The sequence below is a fragment of the Megascapheus bottae genome, chromosome 17 (genome assembly GCF_031878675.1).
Source record: "Megascapheus bottae isolate mThoBot1 chromosome 17, mThoBot2.hap1, whole genome shotgun sequence".
Taxonomy (NCBI): Eukaryota; Metazoa; Chordata; class Mammalia; order Rodentia; family Geomyidae; genus Megascapheus; species Megascapheus bottae.
Window position 1 is genome coordinate 42,477,514 of NC_143525.1, and position 20,129 is coordinate 42,497,642.

At 43.5% G+C, this 20,129-nt stretch overlaps 1 protein-coding gene and 1 pseudogene across 1 annotated transcript in view; one reads left to right on the plus strand and one right to left on the minus strand.

Moving 5' to 3' along the window:
- The window catches only part of Tex14 (testis expressed 14, intercellular bridge forming factor), a 90,771-nt gene that overhangs the window by 46,782 nt on the left and 23,860 nt on the right, over positions 1-20,129 (minus strand). Inside the window, exons 3-14 of the mRNA XM_090351119.1 lie at positions 19,545-19,659; positions 17,532-17,697; positions 14,399-14,535; positions 13,309-13,387; positions 12,957-13,087; positions 12,717-12,827; positions 11,421-11,544; positions 10,671-10,849; positions 5,309-5,460; positions 3,611-3,801; positions 3,059-3,209; positions 219-1,162 (exon numbers count right to left, since the gene is read on the minus strand). Coding sequence (XP_090207245.1) covers positions 219-1,162; positions 3,059-3,209; positions 3,611-3,801; positions 5,309-5,460; positions 10,671-10,849; positions 11,421-11,544; positions 12,717-12,827; positions 12,957-13,087; positions 13,309-13,387; positions 14,399-14,535; positions 17,532-17,697; positions 19,545-19,659 — 2,480 coding nt within the window. The remainder of the gene's footprint in view (positions 1-218; positions 1,163-3,058; positions 3,210-3,610; positions 3,802-5,308; positions 5,461-10,670; positions 10,850-11,420; positions 11,545-12,716; positions 12,828-12,956; positions 13,088-13,308; positions 13,388-14,398; positions 14,536-17,531; positions 17,698-19,544; positions 19,660-20,129) is intronic.
- LOC150051929 (large ribosomal subunit protein eL8 pseudogene) lies at positions 15,757-17,315 on the plus strand (annotated as a pseudogene).

Sequence of the window (20,129 nt, forward strand, 5' to 3'; positions counted from 1 at the left end):
GAGCACTAGCCTTGAGCAAAAGAGCTCAAGGGCAGTACCCAATCCCTGAGTTCAAGCCCCATAACTGACAAAATAAAGCAAAATAACTACCTTGAAATTCTACCCTAGAGGCCTTACTTCCCAAAACAAAGAAGACCCTGTAGATATATGTCAGTCCCTGTATAGGCAGAGTTATCAGGGTCCCACTTAAGCCTCTCCTTCCTCCCATCTTGATTTACCTGATAGTTTGCCTCTGTCTGGTCTTCAGTGCTTTCTTCAGTGACTTGGACAAAAGGTTTCCAGTGATAGCCACTTCGTTTCTTTGGCCTTTTGCCAAGATGGCCCTCTTGAAAGTCTTTCATTGTTCTTAGAGAACTTGCTAGGGTTGGGCAATTTTCACTGGCACCTGGCTGCTGCCCCCCTGATAGCTGCAAGGCAGGAGGACTATAACTCAAAGAGGGAGGACCCATGGCTGAAGGGAAATTGCACTCATCTGCAAACCCTCTTGCGGTTTCCCACAGAGACCTGCACTCCTGCTCCTTCACTATCAACTCAAGCTTGTCCAGTTTCTGCTCGATGTTCCTCAGCATATCAGCATTCTGGTGCATCAATGTCTGTGAAATCTTGAGATTCAGCACACATTTACTGATGTAATCCTCAGTCATAGACCTGCTGCTCACTTTGCCCTTGTGTTCTCTGATTGGCTGAGACTGGTTGAGTGAACTGAATGAATCATTTTGCCAGTCCCAGTCCCCAAAGGACAGCCCTGTGTCAACATCTGAAAAGCTCTCATCTTCATCGTAAGAAGTATTCACTTCTTTCTCCATCTTCTCCAACTCCTCTTCCAGAGACTGTAACTCATCTGGCTGGTTTGGTCTATCCTTCTCAAGAGAGGAAGCCATTTCTGGGTGCTGATTCTCTTTGTAAACTCCCAAGTTCAAACAGCCTGAGTAGATTTCATTGATTTCGAAGCTGCAAAGACTTGCCTGACTTGCACTGAGGCTCCTTGCCTCTTCTGGCACAAGTGGTGGTGGTGGTGCAGGAGGAGGAGGAGGAGGAGGAAGAAGAGAAGAAGAAGAAGGAGGAGGTTCCTGGACTGTCAGATTTGGATCTGGAGACTGAGGTGCAAGTGTTGTTTTCTCGGTGGGACATGAGTACTCCCTTGGTGAATGGCTCTGTCTGCCTGTAGAAAACAGTAGCAGCACTCCACTGGTTAAAGTGAACATAGCCAGGAGGTAAGCAAGCAGCCTGCCTATTGCTTAACAAGCAGAAGAATATAGGAGGGAAGGGGAAGCTTATTCCCAACTTACTTGGGAAGTTAAGTCCAAGTAAAAGACCAATGGATAAGTGTATCCTAGGAAAAGAGTATCTCTAACCTAGATGCAAGTTCCAATTTTCTTTTCTTTCTTTTTCTCTTTTTAAGTCCAAGACCAGAACTCAAACTTGATACCTGATACTTTCACACACTAGATAGCATTCTATCAACTGAACCAAACATCCAACCCCAATTGTGACATAAGACAAATTAAGACACTATTTATAGTGTGTTCAGAATATGTTTTAACAAACACAGGACCTTGGATCTGGAGAACTAGACTGTCAACATTCTTTGGACAAGAGAGTGACTATGTCAATTACAGTGAAGTTTTTGGTGAACATTTGATAAAAGTAGTCAAGATATAGCCCCAAAAGACACTATATTATGGGAAGAATGACTAAAAAAACAATGCCTCAGCTGATGCACACAACCTCCTCTATTTGACTGGTATATAGCTTCCAGGAAATGGGATGAAGGAGACAAATTAACGAGCACTTGGGGAGTTGCCTACTCTGGAAGCTTCTATCCCTATCAAAAGAGTGTGAGGGAATAGTAATTATAATAGCTGAGTTCCAGTTTTGGTCACAGCCTCCCTAAACCTTAGTGCTCTCATCTGTAATAGGGAGGCAGTAAGTTTCATGATTGCACGGCCTTTTCTAGCTTAAAAACTCTAATAGTCTAAAAATCAGTAAGGAATACCAAAATGTTAAAAATAAAATAGAATAAAATTTATTTGGCTGAGTTTGGCCTAGTGGTAGAGTGCCTGTCTAGCACGCATGAAGACCCAGGTTTGATTCCTTGGTACCACATACACAGAAAAAAAGCTGGAAGTGGTGCTCTGGCTCAAGTAGTAGAGCTCTAGCTTCGAGAAAAAGTCCAAGGACAGTGCTCAGGCCCCGAGTTCAAGCCCCATGAATAACTGTGTTACAGTCGGCACAGTGTCTCAGGTATATAATCCTAGCTACTCAGGAGGCTGAGATCTGAGGATCAAGATTCAAAGCCAGCTGGGGCACAAAAGGACCTGAGAGGCTGGGAGTTTGGCCTAGTGGTTAAAGTACTTGCCTAGCATGCATGAAGACCCGGGTTCGATTCCTTGGTACCACATACATAGAAAAAAAAAAGCCGGAAGTGGTGCTGAGGCTCAAGTGGTAGAGGTCTAGCCTTGAGAAAGTCCAAGGACAGTGCTAAGGCCCTGAGCTCAAGCCCAGGACTGGCAAAAAAAAAAAAAAAAAAAAAAAAAAAAGGACCTGAGATTCTTATCTCCAATTAACCTCTAGAAAACAGGAGTGGCTCAAGGGTGATAGCCTTGAGCTGAAGCACTCAGGACAGCACCCAGGCTGAGTTCAAGCCCATGATCCAAAAAAAAAAAGAATAATTGGGTTACATCAGGCAAGGCACTGAAACTTGGAAGATCAAGGTTTGAAGCCAGCCTGGGGCAAAAAAAATGTCAGTAATTCTCCATCTCCAATTAACAAGCAAAATGCTGGATTGGAGGTGTACCTCAGGTGGCAGAGAACCAGTTATGAGCACAATAGCTTGAGTGAGAGTGCCAGCTTTGAATTCAAGACCCTGGTGTATATACAACACACACACACACACACACAATTCTGCTAGAAATAAACTCATTGTTATTACTTAATTTTGCATCTAGTCCAGGTGTTTATAGAGCTCATACAACTAGGAAGAAATGACTAGTTCCAGCTCATGTGACTCTCGAAACACATTGTTGTAAAAGAGGTATTAATTTGTGAGACACTATACCTGTCTCCTTTAGCTCTTTGATTTCAAAGACTGGGACCTCTTTTTGATGCTCTGAAGTTAGTCCTAGATACTCATTGACATTAGGCTGGGGTTCGTATGTCTGTATCCTGGGACTCTTGGTTGGCGGAGTCCTCTGGGCTCCAAGGAACTCCTACAACATTGGAAATATTGTCAAGGACATTCATAGTCATCTGAATGTCACTGGTGTTTCAAAGATTATCTGTGGCAAATAAACTCCCTCCTATGTTTACTGCACCTGACTGTAGTCCTAAGCAGCTTATTTCTTGTTGTTCCATACTGTGAAAGTATTACCAGCTTCCATTCATGCATGGAATTTTCACAGTTCCTGCAGTGACACCCCCACCCCCACAGCTCTTCTCAACAACCTGTTGCCCTTACCAAGCAACCTTTTTCAGAAAGAGAGAAAGAATATAATAAAATAAAGATTTCCAAACTTTCTAAAACTTGGTCTCCAGCTTCTTCTAAGTCTCTCAGTTCCTACTTCCCTGACAGGATAAGCAGAAATAAACTCCCAACAACTTCAGGGCTTGCCTTTAAGTCGTTCTTCAGAATATACCGGATGTCCTGAAGGTTCATAGTTCGGTCTTTCTGCTTGACTTGGATGCCTGACTTAACGATATCATAGTAAGGTTTTGGAAGCCTGACATCAGCTTTTAAATAATTTCCCAAGACTATGGCTTCTTTAATAGCCAAACCGTCTAAGCCATCCCAGGGTATGCTGTCTGTAAGGAAAAGGTCAGAGGCAGTAATATGACAAACATCTGCTGAATTTGTATACACTTAGTCAAGTCATTCAACTTCTTTCTTTCTGTAGAAAAACTTCCTGAAAGTCCATTCATAAGCAAGAAGCCACTTCCTTCATAATGAGAAAAATCCCTGCTAGAGTAAGAAAATAGTAATGTAATAATCACAGACAAGGGCTGGGAGTGTGACTTAGTGGTAGAGTGCTTTGCCTAGCATGCATGAAACCCTGGGTTTGATTCCTTGGTATCACATTCACAGAAAAAGCCAGAAGTGGTACTGTGGTTCTAATGGTAAAACACTAGCCTTGAGGGGCGGGGAGTTTAGCCTAGTGGCAGAGTGCTTGCCTAGCATGCACAAAGACCTGGGTTGGATTCCTTGGTACCACATACATAGAAAAAAAGCCAGAAATGGTGCTGAGGCTCAAGTGGTAGAGCTCTAACCTTGAGAAAGTCCAAGGACTTTCTCAAGCCCACGACTGGAAGAAAAAAAAAACCCACTAGCCTTGAACAAAGAGGAACTCAGGTACAGTACCCAGAGTTCCAGCCTCAGAAGGGGGTGGGAGGGAAAGAAGGTCCTGACTGGGCTAGAATATGGAGAATGTGTGTGTGCAAGCGCATGCATGTGTGAGCATGCACATACTAGTCCTGGGGCTTGAATTCAGGCCGTGGGTGCTGCCCTCTACCTTTTTTTAAATTATTATCATTATTATCATTCTTTAAGGCTAGTTATCTACCACTTGAGCCACAGCTCTATTTCAGACTTTTTGGTGGTTAGCTAGAGATAAGACCATCCCAGACTTTCCTGGCAAGGCTACCTTCAAACTGTAATCCTCAGATCTGAGCTATGATTACAGGCATACACCACTAGTGCTCAGCTCTATCTTATATAAGATTTTTTTTCTATCTTCTGAGAAACCTTCATGAGTCTCCTGAAGAAACTATTTTTGAAGTCCTATACTTTTTTCTTTTCTTTTTTTACTTTTTTTTTTTTTTTGGTGGTTCTTAGGGCTTGAACTTGGCCTGGGCATTGTCCCTGAGCTCTTCAGCTCAAGGCTACCCTTGAGCCAAGCCCCATTTCCTATTTTCTAGAGGTTAATTGGAGATAAGAATCTCAAGTTCTTTTGTGCCTGCGCTGGCTTTGAACCTTGATCCTCATATCTCAAGCCTCCAGAGTAGCTAGGATTACAGGTGTGAAGCACCACTCTGGCTTACTTTTTTTTTTCTTCTTGTCAATCATAGGGCTTGAACTGATAGCCTGGCCACTGACCCTGAGCTCTTTTGCTCAAGACTATAGTGCTTTACCACTTTGAGCCACATCAGTTTTCTGGTGGCTAATTGGAAATAAAAGACTCATAGACTTTCCTGCCCAGGCTGGCTCTGAACCATGATTCTCAGATGTCAGCCTCTTGAGTTCAAGCACTAGGACTAGGGCTTGAAAAAGAAATAAAAAAATCTTTGGTCAATTGTCAATGTGTTCCTTTATTACCTGTTAAAATTTCTTGTATGATCATGGAATAGCTATAGATGTCAGACTTTGTGGTGGCCGCCTTTTGTAAGATCACTTCTGGTGCAGCCCAGTTGTAGAGCTGGGTTGGAAGAGGTACTCGAGTCAAGTCCTTATGCACACCATTATTCTGTCTATGGAAGGAAATACATAAGACAGAGTCATGTCTTAAAGGATCATTGTGATCATCACATACCGCATTTGGATATTTGTCTGGGAAGATTGGCAATCTCCTTGAACTTCTGGGAATACAGCTAGACAATGAGGTAACTCATACTGTCTCAGAGCTATTTCAATACCTTATCACTCCTGCTCACCCTGGCCTGTCTACTCACTTCATGTGGCTAATTTCTCCTACAAGCCCACTCAAGTTACAAGGGCCTTCCTTAGTTTATTCTAGTATGCTAAGCATATTATCCCTCCTGTATTTTGCCTTGGCAGTTTCTTCTGAATGGCATGCTCAGACAGCATGACTGTCTATGTCCACTGACTGAGGTATTAGTTTGAGAGCCACCTCCTCAAGAAACCCTTCCCTTATCACCTACTCAAAAGTAGCCCTGTTTTATTGGCTACAGAACACTTACCTGAAGTTGTTTTCATTTATTTGGTTTGTTCCCACTCCACTAGTATCAGCTGGTTGAGAGTAAGAACTTTATATGCCTTTTAAATCACTACATTCTAAGTTTATACCATGGATATGAGGCCTGCTATTGAATACTCATTGAAGACTTCCCCAAGTCCCATTTGTTGTTTCAAAGCTGCTTCTTTAATGCCTCCCTGATTGCTTCTTTTTTGAACTCCTCCCGTCTTGGACACAAGCCTCTCAGTTCTATACCCAAAAGTTCACTGATTTGCATGAATAATATATCTTCCCAACCAGATAAGCTAAGTCAAAGCATTCTAAATGTCTCCTAGGCCAATAGTCCTCAGAGTAAAGTCAGTATCAACTTCTACTGATAATAATAATCAAATGAAACCAAAGATGTGAAATGCTCAGTGAGCCACAAAGTAGTCCATCAAATAAGGAAATCATATAGACGGTATGGGAGGCATTCAATAAAGACTTAGTGATTGGTTGGCTGATCAGGAAGAATTGTTTTTGGGTGGGTGCTGGTGGCTCACATCTGTAATCCTAGCCACTCAGGAGATAGGAGAGTCTCATTTCAAAGCCAACCTGTGCAGAACAGTTATTATCCCTAATAAACTACCAAAAAGGTAGAAGCAGAGCTGTGATTCAAATTGTAGAGCACTAGCCTTGAACAAAAAGAAGCTAAGAGAGAGCACCTAGGTACTCAGTTTCAAGCCCTAGTACAAGCAAAAAAAAAATTTTTTTTTGAAAACCAAAAAACAATAGGCTTTCATTTTTTTTCCCTTTTTTTTTGGGGGGGATGGGGGTTTGAACTCTGGGCCTGGACACTGTCTCTGATCTCTTTAGCTCAAGGCTACCACCCTACCCCTGGAGTCACAGCACCATTTCTGGTTTTACTAGTGGTAATTGGAGATATGAGTCTCACAGACTTTAGTGCCCAGGCTAGCTTTGAAGCTCCATCCCCAGATTTCTGCCTCCTGAGTAGCTAGGATTACAGGCGTGAGATATCACACCTGGCTCTTTCTGTTTTTCCAGTCCTGGGACTTGAACTCAGGGACTGGGTACTGTCCTTGAGCTTTCTCAAGGCTACTGCTCTACCACTTCCAGCTTTTTCTGTGTATATGGTACTAAGGTATTGAACCCAGGGCTTTGTGCGAGTTAGGCAAGCACTCTACCACTAGGCAACACTCCCGGCCCTCAGTAAGTTCTTTACCAGTCTAGCATAAGGATAGATTGAAAAAGAGGCTGAGAGCTGAGGATCCTGGTTCAAAGCCAGCCCAGGCACTAAAGTCCGTGAGACTCTTCTCTCCAATTAACACCAGAAAACTGGAAGTAGTGCTGGGCTCAAGGGGTAGGGAGGTAGCCTTGAGCTGAGGAGCTCAGAGACAATGCCCAGGCCCAGAGTTCAAGTGGCAGTGCTGACAAAATATAAATAAATAAATAAATAAATAATGTAGCTAGGGATGAGTAGGATTTGTAAACAATTGACTATAATCTCTAGTACCACCAAAACAAGCAAAAAGAATCTAGGGAAATAACACAGTGGTAGAATATTTGTCTACCCAGAAAAGTAAGTAAATACATACATAAATATGTACAACCAGGTGGGATAAGAAAGACCATTCTGGCTGTTGCTATAGAAAAGTTATTTTCAGGGCTTCAGCTGTGACACCATTAAAATTACATTTAGTTACAGTTACGTGACACTACTTGCAAGGTCAAGTCTAACTTTAAGGCCCCCTTAACAAGAAATTAAGGAAAACTTGGAATTTGGCCTAGTGGTAGAGTTCCTGCCTGGCATGCATGAAGATCTGGGTTCAATTCCTCAGTAATACATACACAGAAAAAGCCAGAGTGGGCCGAGAGTTTGGCCTAGTGGTAGATTGCTTGCCTAGCATGCACAAAGACCTGGGTTCTATTCCTCGGTACCACATACATAGGAAAAAAGCCAGAAGTGGTGCTGAGACTCAAGTGACAGAGCTCTAGCCTCGAGAAAGTCCAAGGACAGTGCTCAGGCCCTGAGCTCAAGCCCAGGACTAACAAAAAATAAAAATAAGAAAGAAAGAAAGAAAGAAAGAAAGAAAGAAAGAAAGAAAGAAAGAAAGAAAGAAGAAAAAGCATTTTGACTCCAATGATAGAGTTCTAGTCTTGAGAAAGCCCAAAGGAGAGTGCTCAGGCCCTCAGTGCAAGCCCTGGGACTGGCAAAAAAAAAAAAAAAAAAAAAAAAAAAGGTTGAGGAATAAGAAAATCTGCTGTATCAATTTTACCCCGAGACAGATTATTACCCTTCATAATAACATTAAACAGACATGCTCAAGTAAAGTAATACCAAAAATAAATACATAACTTAAAACTATTTTGGATTCTTGGGCCGGGAATTTGGCCTAGTGGTTAAAGTGCTTGCCTAGCATGCATGAAGACCCGGGTTCGATTCCTCGGTACCACATACATAGAAAAAAGCCAGAAGTGGTGCTGAGGCTCAAGTGGTAGAGCTCTAGCCTTGAGAAAGTCCAAGGACAGTGCTCAGGCCCTGAGCTCAAGCCCAGGACTGGCAAAAAAAAAAAAAAAAAAAAACTATTTTGGATTCTTAGATCATCAATTCTGTTTGCTTTTTTTTTCCGTGTCGGTACCAGGGCTTGAACTCAGAGCCAGTGCACTGTCCCTTAGATGTTTTGTTCCACACTGGCACTTAAGAGCCACTTCTGCTTTTTGGTGGTTACCTAGATATAAGAGTTTCACTTACTATCCTTCTCAGGTCAACTTTGAACCAGGATTCTCCAGTCTCAGTCTCCTGGGGAGCTAAGGTTACTGGCATGAGCCACTGGCACTGGGAGGTTCAGCAATTCATTCGTAATCAGATTACAAAGAAAAGTACACTAACTGCCTGTAATGGTAGATGTCTGTAATCCCAGTAGATGGGATGCTGAGTCAACACCACAGGGCTCAACTCCAGCCTGGACTACATAGTGAGACCCTGTCAGAAAAGCAGGAAAGAGGAAGGACTGTTAGAACTACAAAGACTTGCTGACTGATACCTCTTCCTGAAATTCCATTCGAGGTCAACAAGCCCCAAATAAGAATCCATGCTGGAGCCGAGCACCATGGTTCCATGGTTCACGCCTGTAATCCTAGCTACTCAGGAGAATGAGATCTGAGCATCGGGTTCAAAGCCATCCTGGGCACTAAAGAACATGAGACTCTTATCTCCAATCAGCCACTAGAAAACTGGAAGTGGCGCTGTGGCCCCAGGGTAGGGTGGTAACCTTGAGCTGAAGAGCTCAGGGACAGTGCCCAGGCCCAGAGTTCAAGCCCTATGACTAAAAAAAAAATATTTACTATGCCCAATATGGGCCTCAATGACCATACCTTATTTTGGTCAGCTCTGGATTCCAGCTTCTTGGTACATTTCACTTTTCTACTTTCCATTTGGCTCTGTAACGCCACCTGGTGGCCTCCTAAACTGATCTTCCCATATTCAACCTCTAGTCCATCCAGCCTAAGTAGCCTAGTTCTATCTAGCCTTGCTGTGCCCCTAACCAACCCAGTCACTTATCAACGTCTTTTTACTGCTGCATGCCTCAGTTTCCTCATTTATAAAGCACATGGTTGGCCTGGGGAAGTAGCTCATGCAAGATGGCTTGCCTAGTATTCATGAGGACCTGGATAAATCTCTAGCCTAGCAATTACTAAAAAAAATAAAAGCTGGGAGTTAATAGCTACTCAGAGGCTGAAATCTGAGGATTGCGGTTCAAAGCCAGCCCAGGCACAAAAGTCCAATTAAATACCAGAAAACAGGAAGGAGGCTGGGAGTGTGACCTAATGGTAGAGTGCTTGCCTAGCATTCATGAAACCCTGGGCTCGATTTCTCAATGCTACATAAACAGAAAAAGCTGGAAGTGGTGCTATGACTAAAGTGGAAGAGCACTAGCCTTGAGGAAAGCCTAAGAACAGTACGCAGGCCCTGAGTTCAAGCCCAGGACTAGCAAAAAAAAAAAAAAAGAAGAGACACTGTAGCTCAACATGATAGAGCACTATCCTTGAGCTGAAGAACTAAGGGACAGTGCCCAGGTCCAGAGTTCAAGCCCCAAAAACGACAAAAAATAAAATTTAAAAATAAGTAAAAGGAGCCACACGCAGTGGCTCATGCCTGTAATCCTAGCTATTCAGGAGGCTGAGAGATCTGAGGATCAAGGTTCAAAGCCACCTAGGCACAAAAGGACCTGAGACTCTTACCTCCAGTTTGCCTCTAGAAAACGGGCTTAAGTTTGGCCTAGAGTGCTTGCCTAGCATGCATGAAGAGCCAGGTTCAATTCCTTAGTACCACATATATAGAAAAAAAAGCTGAAAGTGGTGCTGTGGATCAAGTGGTAGAGCTCTAGCCTTGAGAAAGCCCAAGGACAGTGTTCAGCCCTGAGTTCAAGCCCCAGGACCAGCAAAAAAAAAATTTTTTTTTAAATAGATTGCAAGGGTAATATACCTCAGCTGTGCTAAGTCACTTAAACTTTTGAGTAAATAGCTACAGCCTTTATATACATTGGCTAATATGAGACCTTACATGATACATTTTGTTATAATGTGAAACTGTCCTGAGAAGAAGTAACTTCCCAAAGATTAGGCGTATAGACAAAACATTCAGTAAATCTTTTCCACTAGTGATGCCAAGTCCTACTCAATCAATGAGGAATCCTGCCCACATTAGATTCTCTTACAGCAAAGGTCCCCAAGGGAGACTCTCTTCAGAAGGAAGCCACCCACCTTTCCATCATGTACTCCAGGTTGGTTAGCCTTGCTTCCCCTGTGGAGACTATGTGGACAGCATAGGAGCTGAGAGAGCGATGAACAAAACCCCAGGAATGTAGGTATCTCAGGGCCTCTGCAATCTGGAGCAGTAAGTGCACAATCACTTCCATGTGCAGCACTGGGAACTGGGACCTCTGCAAGTGAAAGGGAAAGTGCCAGAGATAAAAGGAATGGTGATACCACAGGAATCCCATTTTACCCATGAGGAGCTAAAGCTCAGTGAGGTTCAGTGCCTGGCCTTATAAGTCCCACCTATCTGGGACCCATGGCTCCAAATCTATGGAGAATGTTTTCAAAGGCTGGTATGTACCTCAGGCTCAGTGTGACAGAAAATGCCAAAAGAGGTCCCCCCTCTTTCATGAGTAAAATTTTCCTTGGTCTCTCCCTGTCTAAATCCAGGCTTGTGAGAGAACTTGGAAGCTCACAGGACTTCAAAGAATAAAGAGAACAAAACCATCCCTTCTGAGATCCTGCCTCAAAAAAAAATGAGGTTGGGAGGAGGGAGGAGGAGGAGAGTGAAGAGGGGGCGGGGAGGAGAAGACAGAGGAAGAAACAACAATAGAATCACATTAGCTCTGATCATGTGTGTATCTGCCTGTAGAGGACACATTATGTTGCCACTTAGACCATAAATTAGGCCATATGTGCACAAATGAGTAGCCATGGGTGGGCAGTTAAAGGGAAATCCATAGAGCAGCCATTTACTCGTTCATGGAGGACACTGAACAGTGTGCCAACCGTGACACGTTCATACACAAGGCGGGTCTTCTCCAGGTCTTGGGACAAGCACACAGCCATCAGCTGTAGTATATGGGGGTGTCGCAGTTTGCTGCAAAAGAAAAGAAGCTTCAGAATGGATAGGGCATTGGGAAACAGAATAAAACCATAGGTGTTCTATGCCCTTTGAACATATTCTAAATAAATACCACTTGCACACACAGAAAACAAAATGGATTAGGGCTGGGAAGGTGGCTTAGTAGTAGAGTGCTTGCCTAGCATGCCTGAAGCCCTAGGTTTGATTCATCAGTAAGTACCACATAAACAGAAAAGCCAGAAGTAGTGCTGTGGCTCAAGTGGTAGAGTTCTAGGCTTGAGCAAAAGAAGCTCAAGGACAGTACCCAGGCCCTTATTCAAGTCACATGACTGGAAAAATAAAAACAAAACAAAACAGAATGAATTAAAGATGGAGGTCTCTGTGGGTAGAAGACTGGCCTCTCACTGATCAGACCTTGAGTGATTAATCACCAATGAAACAATGGCAATTCTGCTGAGAACAATGAACAAGATACTCTGCAGTCCTGTGACCCTACCTCTTGAAGAAATGCATCTTATGGAATTGTAACCTCTTTGCATAACTACTTAATAATAACATTTTTTTAATGAGTTGGGTGCTGGTGACTAGTGAATGCAATCCTAGGTACTCAGGAGGCTGAGATCAGGGGCCTGGAATGTAGCTTAGTTGGCAGCGCTTGCCTAGAAATGAGCCAATATCCTTCTAGGAACACACTTCTTAGAAATCAGCAAGGAAGGATTGGGACTCTCTGCATATGCCTCATGCAGTAGCTGACTAATTCAGGAAAGAGTTCAATGATCCTGAGGGCTTTAGTTGCCTCGATGTGAAACCTGATATAGAAGGAGTTGAAGGATCTAGCCCTGAAGAACTGAGGCCTGTAGGTATGTTCTCAAGGTTCTGAATTCCATATACTGCTAAGCTATATGAAAACAAAAAGTTGCACACTTACTGTAGAAACATAGACCCCAATGAAGCAGGCCTGGGGGCTGTAGGCAGCAAAGACAGGAAGACTGGACCATCCAGAGACATGGGTTATAGATAACTGATGAAACAGAGCCCCTGAACATCATAATCCTACTCTTCAACTTTCCTGTTAGCCTTTGGAATTCAAGTCAACCAATTCTAACAAGGAGAGGCTGGGGGACGAAGGGATGGTGCTCCATGTTCCAGGAACAGCACTGCATAGCCTGATCACTAGGCCTCCTTACCTGCTATGTTCTTGCTCAGCAATCAGCAAGTCTGCCAGCCTCAGCCTGCTGCAGTGAGAGTGAGTAAGATTTAACTCCTTTACTGTAACTCTGCTCCCATTCCATACCAGGCTGAAAGAAGAGAAAGCAAGGTGAGTCCTCCCTAGTATTTGAGAAGAAACCCTCCACATCTAAGGAAGTCACATGCAGCCCATTCTTTCCATGGAACTACGCCACCTCCTCTGGCTAGCTCCTACTTACTTGGTCATCACCATGTAGGGGCCACTGAAGAAGGAGAAGGTGGGCTCATCGTCGGCTTGAATTACTTCCTTGTCTCCAATTACCGGAAGAGAGCCTAGGTAAGACAGCTGTGTCCCCCCTGTGTGATAAAACTAAAACCAAAACAGCCTCAAATTGTGAGGGGAAAAGAGGAAGCGCAAAATACCTCCAGAATCTTGTCAGCCAGCTAAAAATAATGGGAGCTACTATACACACTAGATATTATTCCTTTCTTCCCCTCCTCCCTCTCCCCCCTTCCTCCTCTCCCTCTCTCTTTCTTTCCAAGGTTTCACTACTTTGCTAATATGACTGACTGTTGATGGCAATCTCTTACCTTTCCAAAGCCAAAACTGTAGATATTTTGAGAAGTGACTCCACTTTTAAGCAGTCGTCTAGGGGAGCCATTAGGGCTTCTAGAAGTGTTTAAAAATTTTTAAATAAAAATAAAAATTAACCATTCATAGCTTGGCACAGCGGCTCATGCCTATAATCCTAGCTACTCAGGAGGCTGAGATCTGAGGATCATGGTTCAAAGCCAACCGGGGCACTAATGCCATGAGACTCTTATCTCCAGTTAACCACTAGAAAACCAGAAGTGGCACTGTGGTTCCAGGGGTAGGGTGGTAGCCTTGAGCTGAAGAGCCCAGGGACAGCGCCCAGGCAGAGTTCAAGCCCCCCAGCCAACAATAAATACATAACCATTCGTGTCTATAGGAACAATACTAACCCACGTTTTCAAAATATGTAGTTAGGGCTGGAAATGAGGATTAGTGGATAAAGTGCTTGCCTAGCAAGCACGAAGCCCTGGGTTTGATTCCTCAGTACCACATAAACAGAAAAAGCTAGAAGTGGTGCCGTGACTCAAGTGGTATAGCACTACTCTTGAGCACAAAGAGGCTCAAGGACAGTGCTCAACTGAGTTCAAGCCCCAGGTCTGGCAAACAAAAAATGTCTGGTTTGGTCTTTACTATTTTTTTTTTTTGCCAATCTTGGGGCTTGAACATAGGGCCTTGATCAAAAAAAGTTATGGGTAGTGCCCAGGCCCTGAGTTCAACTTCTAGTACCTATACCCCCACCAAAAAACAGAACACTCTTTCCAAGTTCAGAAGAGAAACAAAAAGCCAGGCAGTTGTTCTGAGTAAAAATTTTCTACTGGTCTTCTTAGAACTGAGAAGTTCCTCTCTGCTCACCATAGGGTAGTTCCCACTGAGCCCACACTCATTTCCTCTCCACCTTCTGAGTGGATAAGACAGCCTCTGGTGTTGACTGTTAGGGCCATATTTTCTCTTTCTAGGCTCACCCTTTGGGATGGTCCGATGCCAGAGGGCATGAATACGGACACCAAGGTAAGCTTTGTCACAGAGCTCCTGTGAAGAGGAATGGAGTGATCTACAACATCCCACTCTATTCAAAGCTGTACTCACCCTGGCATGAGACCCCCAAACCAGGGTGGGCTACAGATGAGCCGCTGAGAGGAGTCTATCTTCTTCAGGAGGTCATAAGAGAAACCCTGGATGATGGCCTGCATGTGTGAGGTGCAACGCTGCATGAACTCCACCATCTACAATACACAGCAGAGGTCAGTCAGTGCTGCCACAGCAGCTTTCCATGGGAATGGAGGCTTGGCGATAAAGAATGGTCCGAGGAGCTAAGAGCTCCCAACAAGGAAATATCTAGATAATTTTTTTTGAAGATTATACGATGCTTTCAAGCACTGTTTTTGTCCATAATTTCCTACAATTCTTTCTCTAAGGAGTTGTAGGAAGCTAAGGGAGGAGGAAGTGAAACTTTCTGTTCAAGGCCCGATAGCTAATGAGCAACAGAATCAAAGGCAGGAAAGTACATTCAGTATTTAAAGGAAAGCATTGAACAATGCATCTTCTTTTTAAATTTGTCATGTTCTTTAATCTTCATTAACACATCACATGGAACTGACAATTGGTGGCTCACATCTGTAATCTTTATACCTTTTCAGAAGGCTGAGACCTGGAGGATTAGGGTTCAAAGCAAGCCTGGACAGAGAAGTTTGTGAGACTCCATCTCCAATTATCCACCAGAATGCCAGACTTGGAGGCATGGCTCAAATGATATAAAGTGCCAATGTGAGCAAGAAAGCCAAGCAAGAACTGAGCACAAAAGCTCAGCACCTAGGACCTGAGGTTAAGCCCCAGGACTGGTACAAAAATAACAATAAAAAAACACATTTCAGTTCCAGGATGAGGAACTGGATATATTTTCCTTTTTCTACTATCACATACACACACACACACACACACACACACACACACACACACACACACACACACACACAAAAACTTACCAAAATTTTGGCAACAACAACAAAAAAGCCATGGGATGGAAGCAGTGATAGATACCTAGAATTCCAGGATTCTAGAGACTGAGACAGGAAGATATTGAGTTAGAGGCCAGCCTAGACTATGAACCAAGACTGACCTTTTAAAAATGAAGAAAACAGGGCTGGGAGTTTGGCCTAGTGGTAGAGTGCTTGCCTAGTATGCACGAAGACCCAGGTTCGATTTCTCAGTACCAAATACATAGAAAAAAAGCCAGAAGTGGTGCTGTGGCTCAAGTGGTAGAATGCTAGTCTTGAGGAAAAAGCCCAAGGACAGTACTTAGGCACTGAGTTCAAGTCCCAGGACTGACAAAAAAAAAAAAGAAGAAAACAGAAAACTGCCAAAAAAAATTTAGAAAGATATCTCGTTTGTGCTAGTTAGATGGGTCAGGCAAAATGTATATTACAATCTCTCTCTAGCCACCCAAGATGCTAAAAAGAAAGAAAGGCAAAGGGAAGAAGGTGGCCCTGGCCCCTACTATCGTGAAAATGCAAAAGGACAAAAAGGTGGTAAATGCTCTGTTTGAAAAAAGGCTTAAGCCAGGTGCACTGGCTCTCGCCTGTAATCCTAGCTACTCAGGAGGCTGAGATCTGAGGATCCAGGTTCAAAAGACTGTGAGACTCTTATCTCCAATTAATCACTAGAAAACGGAAAGTGGGGCTGGAGCCCAAGGGGTAGGGCCTAGTGTTCAAGCCCCATGACCCACCAAAAAAAAAAAAAAAGAAAAAAGAGGGCTGGGAATTTGGCCTAGTGGTAGAGTGCTTGCCTAGCATGCATGAAGACCCGGGTTCGATTCCTCAGTACCATATACATAGAAAAAAGCCAGAAATGGTGCTGAGGCTCAAGTGGTAAAGCTCTAGCCTTGAGAAAAGTCCAAGGACAGTGCTCAGGCCCTGAGCTCAAGCCCAGGACTGGCAAAAAAAAAGAAAAAAGAAAAAAGAAAGAAAGAAAGAAAAGAAAAAGAATAAAGGAATGAAGAGAGGGAAATGGGGACAAAAACACGAGAAGGGGTACCAATGTATGAGAAGTAATGCACCTACTATCTGGTGAATATAACTGAAATCCCACTATACATTACAATTAAGAAAAAAGGAAGAAAAAAGAAAAAAGGCCTAAAAACTTAGGCATTGGATAGGATATCTAGCCCACAAAGTACCTCACCCATGTTGTCAAATGGCCCTATAATATCCAGCTGCAGTGGCAAAGGGTGATCCTCTCTACAAGTAGCTGAAAATACTTCCTGTGATTAACCAGTTTACCCAGGCTTTGGACCCCCTGACAGCTACACAGCTACTTAAGCTGGCCCACAAGTACAGGCCAGAGACAAAGCAGGAGAAGCAGAGATTGTTGGCTTGATGAGAAGAAAGCCGCTGGTCCCCATAAAGAGAAGGGGTGACACATTGGTGCAAAACAAGAAGGCTCAGCTCATAGTGATCTCACTTGACATTGACCCCATTGAGCTAGTCTGCCCTGTGCTGCAAGACGGCACTCTCAACTGCATCATTAAGGGGAAGGCCAAGCTGTGGTCCTGATCCACCGCTGCCTTCATTCAAGATAACTTGGAAAACAGAGGATCGCTGGCTAGAGTGGTAGAAGTATCAGGACCAATCGCAATGACAGAGATAAGAACCATCACCATTGGGGTCCAAACTCTGCAGTTTCAACTGCCAAGCAAGGGCTTTTTTTTTTTTTTTTTTTTTTTTGGTGAGTTGTGGGACTTGAGCTCGACCTGGGACAACGCCCAGGTCTTCAAGCTCTTCAGCTCAAGGCTACCACCCTACCCTAAAGCCAAGCCCTACTTCCCTTGTTTTCTGGAGATAAGAGTCTCAGGTCGTTCTGTGCGGCTTTGAACCCTGATCCTTAGATCTCAGCCTCCTGAATATCTAGGATTACAGGCGTAAGCAACCGTACCTGGCCAAGCAAGGGCCTTTAAGGCTATTAAGCTAGGTTAAGTGTGCAATGCTGATTTCTCTGTACATGAAGATAATAAAACTGTCCTTCCTCCAGAAAAAAATCTAAATTATATTATCTTTCCTTCATACTTAATAAATGAGTAGAACGGCTATACTTGCACAAGGTTTTACAGTTGGTTAATCTGCTTTGACCCAGGCCCTAGGAGTCCAATGCCAAAGTAAAGGCTGCCCCAAACTGTACTGCTCTCAGGGACCCTTACAGCCTAGCTGACCATCAGTCCTGTCCTTACTGGGGTACTGCGATCCTTTCCTGCTGCCAAAGCCCAGGTCTGTGGATTTCGACCCTTCTCGTCATGAAGTCGCAGGTCACCTCCGGCATCCAGCAGTTTGCTAAGGATCCACTGATTGCCCGAAAATGCTGCTGCATGAACAGGGGTGCTCCCATCAAAGCAACGGCTGGAGGGAGGGGAGAAGAGGTACAGTGAGTATCTGTGATAACACTCCTTCCTTCTAGACAGAGAGATTCAAGGTGAAACACAGGTGTCCCAGCTAACAGCAACCTTTAGTGACAAAGATTACAATATCATTTGTGAGGCCCTTCGATTCTTTTCAGTAGCTACACAATATTCCAAAATAAGGTCTGGACATAATTAGATTAATGAAAGATTGGAATATCAAAAATAGAGTCCTAGGAGTCAGGTATGGTAGTATGCAGGTATGGTCAGGAGTTTGCAGCCAGCTCAGGCAATATAGCAAGGATTTATCTCAAAATATGTAAGGTGGGGTAGGTGCTGGTGGCTCACACCAATAATCCTAGCTACTTAAGAGGCTGAGATCTGAGGACTGCTGTTCAAATCCAGCCAGGGTAGGGAAGTCAGTGAGATTTTTATCTCCAATTAACCACCAGAAAAATGGAAGTGGTAATGTGACTCAAAGTGGTAGAGCACTAGCCTTGAGTGAAAAAGCCAAGGGACAGTGCCCAGGCCTTGAAGTCAAGCTTTGTGTCTGACAAAATAAAATTAAATAATGACATGTTTACATGTACAGACTGTGTTAGTTCCAATGGTAGATGGCTTGCCTAGCAAGCATAAGGCTGTGGCTTAATACTCAGTAACACTCAGTAACACACACACACACACACACACACACACACACACACACACACACGAAAAATACAGTCTCAAAACTGGAGGTGTAGCTGGGAGTGGGGGCTTAGGCCTGTAATCCTAGCTACTGAGGAGGTTGAGATCAGAGGATCTCCGCTGAAAGCCAACCAGGGCATGAAAGAACCTGAGACTCTTATCTCCAATTAACCCAAAAAGCTGGAAATAAAGCTGTGGCTCAAGTGATAAGAGCACCTGTCTTGAGGAACAAGGACCATGTCCTGAGTTCAAACCCCAATGCTGGCATGCATACAGGCTCACGTGGGCGCGCATGTACACACGTACGTACACACACAGACCCTCTCTCTCTCTCTCACACACACACACACACACACACTCTCTCACTCTCCCTCCTCTCTCTCTCTCTCTCTCTCTCTCTCTCTCTCTCTCTCTCTCTCTCTCTCTCTCTCTCTCTCTCTCTCTCTCATTTCACCTTGGGCTGACTGAATCAGAATTTGTAAGTAAGTTCATCAGATGATGTTAATGAGGCTGCACCTGGACATCTTGAAAACCACTGAACTATCTTCAGTTGCTGGAGTAGGGTTTAGGGGAAAGGACATTATTTTTCATTTCTCATGAATACTAATGAAAAAAAGAGTGTATACAAAAGTAAACATTGGGGCCAAGAGTTAGCCTAGTGGTAGAGTGCCTGCCTAACATGTATAAAGCCCTGGATTCGATTCCTCTGAACCACGTATGCAGAAAAATCCGGAACTGGTGCAGTAGCTCAAGCATTGAGAAAGCACAAGGACAATGCCCAGGCCCTGAGTTCAAGCCCTAGAACTACCAAAACAAACAAACAAAAGAAAAGAAAACCTAAACCTTACAAGGGAATTCAGATCCAAGTGGGATCAAAATATATACTGTGGGACTAGAGGCTTGACTCAAGCCATAAGATACTTGCCTAGCAAGTATGAGGCCTGAGTTCAAATCCCAGCACCTCCTTCTTCCATACGGATTTGGGTAACCCACAATTATATTTAATTGAATTTATACCATATCTTAAAAATAATTAGAGCCAGATGCTAATACTCTTGCCCATAATCTTAGTTATTCATAAGGCTGATATCTCAGGATCCAGGTTTTGAAATTCTTCTGTAGACATCCTTGTTTTCTAGACAATGGTGTAATTGTACTTACTGGTTTGGATCGGATCCATAATCCACTAGCGTATCAACTAATTTCTTAAGGCCCAATAATGCTGCAACAAAAAGTGCTGTCTGGCCCAGGGAATTGACTGTATCAATATAAGGTCCTGAAAAACAAACAGAACCAATGAAAAATATTAACAATCTTATATTGGCATGTAAGGGAACACAAACAGAAATATACCAAATCGTATCTAAAAAACAGGATAGATGGAAACCAATGGGTTTAGCAAGAATCAATCATTCTTGAGATTAAAAAAAGAAAAATCACAGAAACTAAAATAGTGAATAAGTAGCACAGAAAGAGTAGGAGGAGACTAAGAACTACAAATCAAAAGGCATTGCAGAATAAACAGACCAAGAACTAAAATGGTTGCATAAGAAACTAAACACAGAAGGGCACGGTGGCTCACGCCTGTTATACTAACTACTCAGAAGCTGAGATTTAAGAATCTAGGTTCAAGGGCAGTCTAGACACTAAAGAATGGCAGGCTCATATCTCCAATTAATCACTAAAAAGCAGGCCATATCTCCAAATTAATCACTACAAAATGGGACGTGACACCAGAGTTCCAGA